The sequence below is a fragment of the Thunnus thynnus genome, chromosome 14 (genome assembly GCF_963924715.1).
Source record: "Thunnus thynnus chromosome 14, fThuThy2.1, whole genome shotgun sequence".
Lineage (NCBI taxonomy): Eukaryota > Metazoa > Chordata > Actinopteri > Scombriformes > Scombridae > Thunnus > Thunnus thynnus.
The window spans coordinates 2,334,498-2,344,920 of NC_089530.1; the positions used below are offsets into that span (position 1 = coordinate 2,334,498).

Genomic DNA, 10,423 nt, shown 5'->3' on the forward strand with positions numbered 1-10,423 from the left:
CACCCCACCTTACCACACACACACACACACACACACACACAGCCAAAGACATGCAACAGTGAGTCAATAAACCAACATGATAAAATCACTCATATAATCCTCACAGTCATTCTACAGCGTTTGTTTCTATGTTGTCACTGTCTGTTTCTATTGACTATTGATGGTTGCTGTGCACTAATATCAAACTCTGTACTTGCCCAAAATAGAAGCACAGTCAACCACAGTGCTATAAACAAATCTCTGTAGCTACTGAGTTTTATTTATTTACCATCCTCTCCATGCCTCCAGTGGCTGGTTAAAACAAAAACTGCAATGCCAAGTACTCAGAAGAATGGCTGTCGAGTTGTGGCAAAGGGATACTTCCTTGTAGTTTCAGGTTGGTTCTCCGAAGTACAAAACACTGAAAATAAACCTACACTTGGGTAGGTTTTGCACTTGTATCACAGTGTTAAGGTATACCATGGTATTTAGAAATCCCAAAGGTATGATTTTCAGTACTGTCAAAAACATACAGTCAACAAGTGTCCCCAGAGGTCAGTCAGTCATAATACATGCAACTGGTGGAACAGGCAGCAGAGCTGAGAAAGATGACAAGCGCCTGTTGGTATACAGGACTCAAAAAAAAAAAAAAAAAGTATAAATTTTTTTTAAAAAAGGCCTCTGTTTGGGAATATTTTGGATTCAGGTACGATCAGGCAGGTGAGCCAGCCAACTTGCCATTCTGTTATTTAATGCGTTTGCCATTGAATATTTTTGAACAACATTCTGCAATGAGGTTATGTTATTACAACAGGGGAGTCAGCCCACAGATTAATTATGTGAGGTAGAAATAATTGGACATCTGATCATTTTGTCCAAATAGTTAAAACTAATTTGCTGACAAAAAGTACCAAAAATGTCCATATCTGGTTGTGTGGACCAATTTTTTGTGAACAAAAGCATCACCAATGCAGAACAGCCAACCTCGGTGACAAACATATTGCATCTGTGTGGCTATTTCACAATAAAAGTCACTCAGTGGTTCTCCAAATGAATGCTTTTAATTTGAAGCAGCGGCAGTACTGATGGCCCACAGAAACGTACAACTCTGTACATACAAATCTAATTCAGCTCAACTCTGAGCAAAATACCAAAGCTGTCAATCACTTCAACTGCTGTGTGTTTTATGAACTAATGAAAATTATCTAAAAAAAAACAGAGGAATCTCTTCTTTACATCTTATTATCATATCTCATCTATTATCCCATCTTTATTATCTCAGCAATTCTAAGCTAAATGAAAATGAGGTAAGCTTAAGCTGAAAAAAAATAACACCAAGGTCAGAACAAATAAGGACATATCCTTAGGATTTGCTAAAATGAAAGTGTAACAATAACAGACTATTATTTGCTCAAGAGTTTGAGACAGAACAATCAGTCCATTTTTTCCACCTATCTTATTTGTTCTGTAGGGGGATAAAACAGTTGCTATGTTCTTGGACTCAAAAGGACAAAACACATCTAGGATTAAGTTTTCAACCCACAGAAAGTGCTTTGTGCTTTTACATTAGAAAAAAAAAAAAATCTGGGAGACCAAAATGAACTAAAAAACGGATGAAGGTCAAGTTGGATATTTTGTTAACAAATGGCAGACTACTTTTATAACAAGAAAGCATTTCAGAATCATGGGGGGGCTCATAAACAGCAGCCAGGATCAACACGCCTCTTTTCAACCAGTCTGTGTTGTGACATGACAACAGGCCTGCTCCTGGTTTTTGACACCCTTAAAAAAACGAGACGGGCTTTTAACCCTGCAGGTACACAGGTACTCCATATTAAGAGGACTCCCTACCTCACTGCACTGATTGTGAGGAAATGTAATCAGGCTCGAACCAGGAGCAAATTTGCCAGCAGAGTGGGGCCTCTTGTCTGTGGGGCCTTTTTGCTGGTGGGTAGTAAAGCAGAGGAACATCGCTGTCTATACAGAGAGGCAGCTGGTTAACACAAGAGCTTCATTACAAAGGTGGCGGAACAACAGTTTACAACCACTCGCAGTGGTTGACGCACATTTTCGCGCTCAAGTAATGGGCTCAGTTCACAAAGTGTTTTAATATGTTTCCTCATAATGACCATATATTTAATCTTAATGTTGTGTTAATGTTCATATTATTGTTATTTTGTACTGTCCAAATATTTGGACAAATTGTATTTTGATGCTTTGGCAACATTGTTCTTGAAACTTTCATGCCAGTAAAGCTCATTGAATTGAATTGTTATAAGCTTTATTACAATTTAAACAAACTTGATTCATTCTTACATTTTAACCTAGAATGTGTTAAAACTTTTGATTTACATACTGACAAAATCACTCATCAACATGGCAGTAGCTGTTATTTAATACCCCGCCTGGTTCCAGACCCTTCAAATCATTGCCCACATTTACAATCCTTGCAGCAACTCAGTTATGTCTGGCGTTGTGCTTGTTGATGTCCGTCTCCCCAGCAGAGATTTGTAGGCCAGCTTAAGTATGGGGAGTTCATTCAAAGACTGAAAAATACCTGCATCCATATCAAATAACAACAGAAAAACTGGCAAAATAATGGCGACAAACATGGAGGAGATGGACGCAGTTCTATAGGTTGTTGCAAGTCGACTCCAGCTTCAGTGTCGACTGAAAATAACGTTGGCAGCACAGAATATACAAATGTTTATATATAATTACAGTTGCAACTATAAGTCGATTTATCAATTACTAACTATTCAACTAATCAACTATTTTAATGGCTTCATAGTCCATGTCCAAATTCTCTGGTTCCAGCTTCTCAAATATGAATGACTATTTTATGGTTTTTATAGTCCTCTACAACAGTCAACTGAATATTTTGGGTTGTGGACTGTTGGTTGGGATAAAAGAAAATATTTGAGGACGTCATCTTGGGCTTTGGGAAACGGTGATCAACATGTTCACCAAGAGTGAAGCTTTTAATGAATAGAGAACTATAGTGTTAGTGTAGGGAGGCATAGGGAAAATTTTACTACATTACAAAAAGAACAACCTATGATGAAGATCAAACAAGGGCAAAGATCTCCTAAGTGTTCTGCTGGGCCGTATACAAAAAGGCTAAGCCACTTCAACATTGGGCTCATTGCACATCATCATCATCAAATCATTACTACTGCTGTGGAAATTCCAAACCTTGACTGATACAGTGCCATGCTATTGCTAGGGAAGTTAAGCAATGGAATGGGGGATTTCTTACATTTGAAAATACACACTTACTTCTCTAAATGACCCACCGATTCTTCAAATGAAGAATGTCAGGAAATGTATGACAAGCGGTCAGCAAAAGTGTGCTGTTCACGTGGATTGGTTTCTGTTCATGCAACAGACAGAAATGGTGTCAAATCCTTAGCCTACATTTTAATGTTCTTTCATGAAAAGAATGGCAAACGCCCACAGGAGAGGCTTTTTTTTTTTCCTACTGACAAGCTAGCTGCTTAAGCCTAATTAGAATGTGGATTATAGAACTGTTACAAAAATAACATTGATTTTATAGAAATTACTTTCATAGTGACAGATGAGACATTTGTTTATCGTGACTACATTATTACCATTAATTAAATCTTCACAAAGAAGTATAGTGCCTTGCTCCATGTCTTTTCATAGCACTAAATGACAGAATGCACTACTAAAACAAAGGCAAGCCATTTCGTGGGCTAATAGCTTTTGTCGCATTTGACATGAGAGAGACAAAGGCCTCTTGAAAGAAAAGACTTGGTCTGATGAGAAATCTCTTTATTTGTTTATTTTCCTGCTCTGTCTCGGAGTGGCTTTTCTATAGCTGCCTCTCTTAGAGCTCTGTCGAGGCAATAAGGTAGCGAAGAACCATCTCGACATTGTGATCTTATATACTGTTTGATGCCTGGTAACTGGCTATACTGACGGAAGTGTCAGCGGTGTCCTCCTGTCCACACTGACGGTAGAGTTTGCTCTATACCGACAGCGATATGGCTGATCCAGTTCTCATCTTTACCCGTCAAGTGTTCATTTTGAGAAATGGCAACACAAATAATACCAAGCCCAGTGGAAGACAACATTTGTACCTATATACATATATATAAAAACAAGTCATGACTTAAAGGCAGCTCCAATTCAATATATTTGAATAATAATTGTATGATATGGTTTTTCCACAAAAAAAATGCAACTAATTACAATTTCTTAAAATGGCATCTACTCCTTCCTCCTCATTAAAAATCCAGACTCTATCAATATGCAAATATTGTTAATTTCAGAAGTTTAACTGCTGGACACAATATGTCTCCTACTTCAGTAAAAAAGTCCATTTTCAGTGTATGTGTATGTATGTGTATGTCAATCAGAAAAACACATTTTTGAGTGGAGGGGGATTTTCACAATAATATGATACACTATTATAAAAAATGTGCACTCCTTGGTTTAGTTGTAGTGTCCTCAAACAGTATCCTGGGAACAAGAAGAATCTGCAAAACTCATGTTTTATGTGCTCTGGCAGAATCATCTGGCCCCCCTCCCATTTAGACAGATTTCCACCCGGCATAGAACTGGACAGGCCAATCACAACTGTTAATCTAATATGGGGCGGGTTTGATATGATGATTGACAGACAGCAGGTCCAGGGGTTGTCCATTGTTTGAGTTTGTTGTCAATAAAGTTGAAAAAAGAAGTCTGCAGAGTGCAACACACCAGGCTTATGAGACTCAGATCAAACTGTTAAACTAGGAAGTGCTGATTGTATTGCCTATTTTCAGCCACAAATGTTTTCAGAAACCTTTTTTAGCGTATTGTTTAGCTGTAAATTGAGAAAGCTTGTGAGCCGGCCATCATGCTGAAAAATGATGAGCCAAAAACCAAGCGCCGCTCAACTCGCATGTCTCAGCGCTATGTAATACATTTTGTTGCTCTGATTGGTTGTAGGTCTATCAAATTGCGCCCAGAGGCCTTTTGGTCTGCCTGTTGATAATGCCCCTTGGAAATCAAAAATGACCTGAGAGGTTCCAGACAGTTTGCAAATTAGTCTGACAACACCAGGCTACCAAAACAGGGGGCCGACAGCCGGTTACGTTTTTAGAGAGCTGGCTACCCACCCTGCTGAACCTGGAGACCAAGCAGGGTATCTTTAAAAATGGCCACACTCATAGGACCCTCGGCCAACCAAAACCTAAACAGCCCCACGCAGTGATTATCAAGCTGCACAACCCAAGGGACAAGCTGAGGATTCTCACCACAGTCATAGAGAAAGAACCACTGACACATGAGGGACAGACAATATTCATCTGACAGGATTTAACAGCTGGAGTCATAGAAATGTGACACACGTTTAAAGGTTCTCTATGTAGAATTATGAGGTTATTCACGTGTATTAAACTTTTAAATTTAAATTTTTGGATAGCATATGCAAAGGTATGTAGATAAATATTCTGTGTGTGGGAGATGTTTACATTTTATTTATTGAAATCGTTTCAGTAAGCCTTTATGGTTGACTGTTAAAATACAGTATAAGGACGTTTAGTACAGATGGCTGTAATGACTTGTAGCGGGCGGGAGAGTGGAGAGGATTTTATTTTCTCTCTATCAGAGAGGTTTTTGCTGGGTTACATGTGCCCTGATACTTTTCCAATGGGCCACGTTGTTGGCCTGCACCGGGGGTAAGAGGGGTGGTCTGTGGTTACTTTTATTTGGAGTTAGTTGGGATTCTATCGTTTGGGGATGGATGTCCATTTGTTTTATTAATGACATTATTCATTTAAAACCATCCATATTGTTGTTTATCTATCTGCTCATGCTAAACACAGAGTCTCTGCTGTGCTGCAAAGCTTTCCCTGCTAAATTATAACCTTCTTTTGATCCTGTTATGAGTGATCTTAAAATGGTCTCTTTCAATGTTAAATTTAATAATATAATAAAAAAAAAAAAAGATCCTTGCTTTCCTGAAAAAGGAGAAAACACAGATAGCTTTATTGTCTGAAATAGGGTTGGGTCTACCAGATTGGCATATGACAATTCAACAGTGAAACATTGCGGGGGGAACTCTTAGTGAGATTGGCAAGACGCAGATAACCAATAAAAACAATAATCAATAAAACTTGGTTTTGTTTAAAAAAAAAAAAAACATGGTTTTGTAAGGCCATCACAGTGGGTTTAGTCTTTGGCTTTTTGATGAGTTTGCCTTTGGTTGGCACAAAATGTGTCGGGTTAAGCTTCCCTACAAAAGGGGAAGCTTTGATTGAAATAGGAACAGGATGGGACCACTGTTCAACAAACCAACAGTTCAGGATTTACAACCCACGAGAATAATATGCACTGTCGACTATAAAAGAAGCCTGCAGGTTTTTGCAAGGCCTCTCATCCACCCCTACCGCAGTGATGTTTTGGCAGTCCATCTGTACAGGTCAACATACGCCATCTAACCTGGCTTCTCAACCCACCTCCTGCTGATCTGGACTGGACGTAGACTGCAACTCAGCTTTGGTGAAGAGGTGTTTCTATTGCAACCGGCACTCTTGTCATGCATTTCATTTTGCACTAATGTTAATAAAACTACAGCGGTGACTTAAGCCTCTGTGAAATGGTGACAATGAGTGATTAACCAGTTACAGGAGTCTCAAGAGTAAGAATGTGGGTTCAGTAGATCTCTGTCATACATGCCTCTCCGATATAAAAGGGGTAAGAGACATGAAAGCAAACAAATCTCCCCACACAGCGGCTTTAAGCATTCAACATGAAAATGCAGCATTGGAGCAGCACATATAAAAGTCTCTGAAGTTTCCTGACAGTTACTTGAGATGATTATTTGGGTCTAAATTGCTGCCTCATCACTAGAATGGACCACTGCTGTTTGGTAATGTGTTTGATAAGAGAAAAAAAAAAAGGCAAGCCATACTGCTAGAACAAAATTAGAGAATTTCAGAGGTAAGATGGTAAGATGTTTTTAGGACAGAGGTTTTATCACATGTTGTATTCTCTCTGTTTGGCTCTCAGATGGCCCCAGCTCCATTAAGTCATTTCCTTCCAGTTTGCTAAGAGGCTTTTAGTCCATGCTTGCCTCTCTGACACTTGCACAAAAGGAAAAACCATCACCTTACTGGCTTCATGGCTCGAGCTGTGTTCAACAGCATAATCAAAGTCACAGTAAAGGCTCAACATCAGCAAAGTGCCAAAAAACACCAAGATCTGTCATTCAAATAATGTAATCAGCATGGCCAAAAAATGTGGCTAACATATGAATATAACTAACAACTGTTTAAACTAATCACACTGGTCACCAAGGAGAATTTGGCTACATAAATTATGGCTTGGTTTTTTTTGAGTAAGAAAACAAAGGAACAGTTAAATGCACCTTTTCTACAGAACACCACAGGACACTCATCTAAGCCTTTGTGATTCATGACTCTGACCAAAACAGAGGTGAGGACTTTTATTTTAAGGGAGGTCATGTCATTTCACCTAATGACTATAGATAAGTTCAATCACATGACACTGTACTTTGCAAGTCATTTAGTTGATAATCACTCTTTAGAGTAACAGTACAAATAGCATCATGGGGTACTAAAACTCTCTATTTAAACACCACAGACTTATGTCATTACTTTAAGGCTAGCTCACTGACTGACCCACTCCATTCCATATTGGGTTAATTACTAGTACTTTGAATTACAATTACCAGGACAGTTACTTTCATTGTTGATTAATCTGCAGAGTATTTTCTAAATTTATCATTTGTTCTAGAGCTGCAACGATTAGTCGATCGGGAAAAAATTAATCGGCAACTATTTTGATAATCATTTAATCGTTTCAGTCACTTTTAAAGCAAGAGTGCCAAACATTATTTGGTTTCAGCTCCTTAAAATGTGAAAATTTGCTGCTTTTCTTTGTCATACAGGAAAGTAAAACAAGTATTTTAGTGTTTTGGAGTGTTGGTTGGAAAATACAAGGTGTTTGAAGACACCAGCTTTTCATTGTACTGTCAGGTAGGACAAAGAAAAGCAAATCTTCACATTGACATATGTTCACAAATGTTTGGCGTTTCTGCTTGAAAAACCGACATATCAAAATAGTAGAGAGAGCGAGCAGCAAAAAAGTGACGTGAATGTGTGCGGAACAGAGGAAAAGGTTAGTAGCGAGTTGTCAATCTGACAGTAAATGTACAGTACAGACTACAGTGTGTCAGTTAATAAATGCTACAGCTTCTCAAGACCAAGAAAAGTCACGTCTGTTGTTTCCCCAACTGCTGGAAAAGTGAAAGGGGTTAGCCCAGTCCTGAAGTTGGCAACAATGGGTTAGCCTAACCTGACCAGGCTCACTTAAGGGGGACTGACCTTTAAGGTGGACCAGCTATTCTCATTTTAATGTCAATGTCAGCCACTCCTAAACAGAGAATGGAGAAAGAAATGTCCGGCTGCTAAGTAACACCTGACCCCAGTTTAGACCATACAAACTATAACAAAGGTTTTATATTTTTTCAGTGTTGCTTGCTTTTAATTCACCTCTCAACCTCCATCCCACAAGGACTCAAGACAAATCAATATGATGTATCAGAAGCAGCTCAGTATTGAAACAATGCAGATGTAAAATCTATTTTGGGGGTTGAACTATACATATACAGATACATTGTGTCAATATTAATAGTGAGATGAAATATAACCGTTTTCATGGCAAAAAAAACTATTAATGATTCCTCAACAATCCATGTCTAAAATTAAGGATTATGGATTCTACCTGACCAACAAGTATGAGTTAATTCACTGCTAAAACAATATGTGTGATTTTACAGTTTTCTGCACTGTTCTATCAATATTAAAATCAAATGTCTGCTTTACAAAGCTCTCATTCCAAAAAATATGAAGACAAAACAAGGTTTCTTTCTGTCAGGCCGGGAAGTGCAGGTTCATCACTGCAGGCTGCAGCTCTCATGTGATCGAGTCACATGAGAGATCATCCCATCTGTCACCTTCCTGTTCAACATGCAATAACGACCTTAACTTTTAAAATATTCCTCAGAACGCCACTTTGTAACATTTCGGCTGCAAGGACACTATACAGACAGCCATCGTTAGACCTTCAAAACTCTCAACACATGAAAAACCTAATTTAAACCGTGCCTCATTCATTCATCATTCACTGGAGTCAGCTGACTGTCTGCATAGCAAGCTAATCCACGACGCTAGTGTCATTTAGCTGTGTCAGGTTGTAATAACATCGAGCCCGTACACAGTCACCATGACATGGATGTATGAATCCACATATCACATGAACATACAACTTATATTTATATATGTATATATGTCACACGCTTGGTAAAATATTAATAGAGTTATAGCTATGTGCAGCTCGAGCCTGCGCCAGATTACCTACTATTAGCAATAGCTAGCAGACTAGCTTAACGCTAGCTAGTTTGCTATTTGACACGAATGACTTTAGTGTAGCTAGTTTTATAAATACAGCATGATGAGCACGGAGTAATGACATTTATAATGCTCATTTATGACCCCAATCCCAATTTAACTGCCAGTGTGCAAAAACAGCTCGTTTGTTGAGAATCGTTCACAGCTTGTTAGCTAACATTATTGCTGCGTTCGCATCCAATGGAAATACACAGAGCAATATCAAAAGCCATGACTTAAATTCTGTACTTCCTTCTTCATAATTGTCACACTTCACGCATACGTTTCATGCGTTTGCAAACCAACACTTGAATTGCAGCATTTCAGTTATTGATATTGATATCTAGGACTGTAATGCCACATTATTAGTTACTCAGACCAACTGAAGAGTGACAGGAATGTTACATTCCCCGTATATTTTTCACCCTAACAAAAATGAGATTTACTAGCCTTATATATTCTGACAAGATTTTCAGATTTACTATCGTTTCCACGTCCTCCAAGGCAGCACAACAACCTTGTTAAAAGCTACATCCAGCAGCCTGCTAACGTCACATACTCAGCCTGGGTTGAGAGATGTAATTCCTGGTCACAGCCTGGGTGTGTGTCCTTGCAGCTGCTGCCAGGCCGTTGTCCATCGCCCTGTTTGCCACCAGTGTTGCCATCGTCGGGAAAAACTAAAACCTGAGCAAGCTAACGTTGGTCGATGTGCTTTGCTAGCTGGAGCTGAACAACATGAATGACAGCAGAGCAGCTCGTCACATGACTCCGAGGAACCGGATGTTCCAGAAGCAGGGGCGCGCACGCGATGTGAGCGCGCATGTGATTTGTAGGGGTGAGTGGGCTTTTTGGCATTAATTTATGCCCATAAACACGTTCAGTTTTTTATTTTATTTGATTGAATCCATTATAAAACACAAAGAGATTAAAACGAATTAAAACGCCATAAAATATAAATGAGCTCACCGATAAACAGTTTTTAAAAAATTGTGTTTTTAAAATTGATATAAAAAGACAAAACA

The 10,423-nt window shown here is 38.8% G+C and overlaps 1 protein-coding gene across 1 annotated transcript in view; it reads right to left on the reverse strand.

The window, feature by feature from the left end:
* The window catches only part of atp6v1ba (ATPase, H+ transporting, lysosomal, V1 subunit B, member a), a 47,078-nt gene extending 36,889 nt beyond the window's left edge, over positions 1-10,189 (reverse strand). Inside the window, exon 1 of the mRNA XM_067609306.1 lies at positions 9,961-10,189. Within this exon, the coding sequence (XP_067465407.1) occupies positions 9,961-10,066 (106 nt within the window). The 5' untranslated portion in view covers positions 10,067-10,189. The remainder of the gene's footprint in view (positions 1-9,960) is intronic.
* Positions 10,190-10,423: the final 234 nt, after the last annotated feature.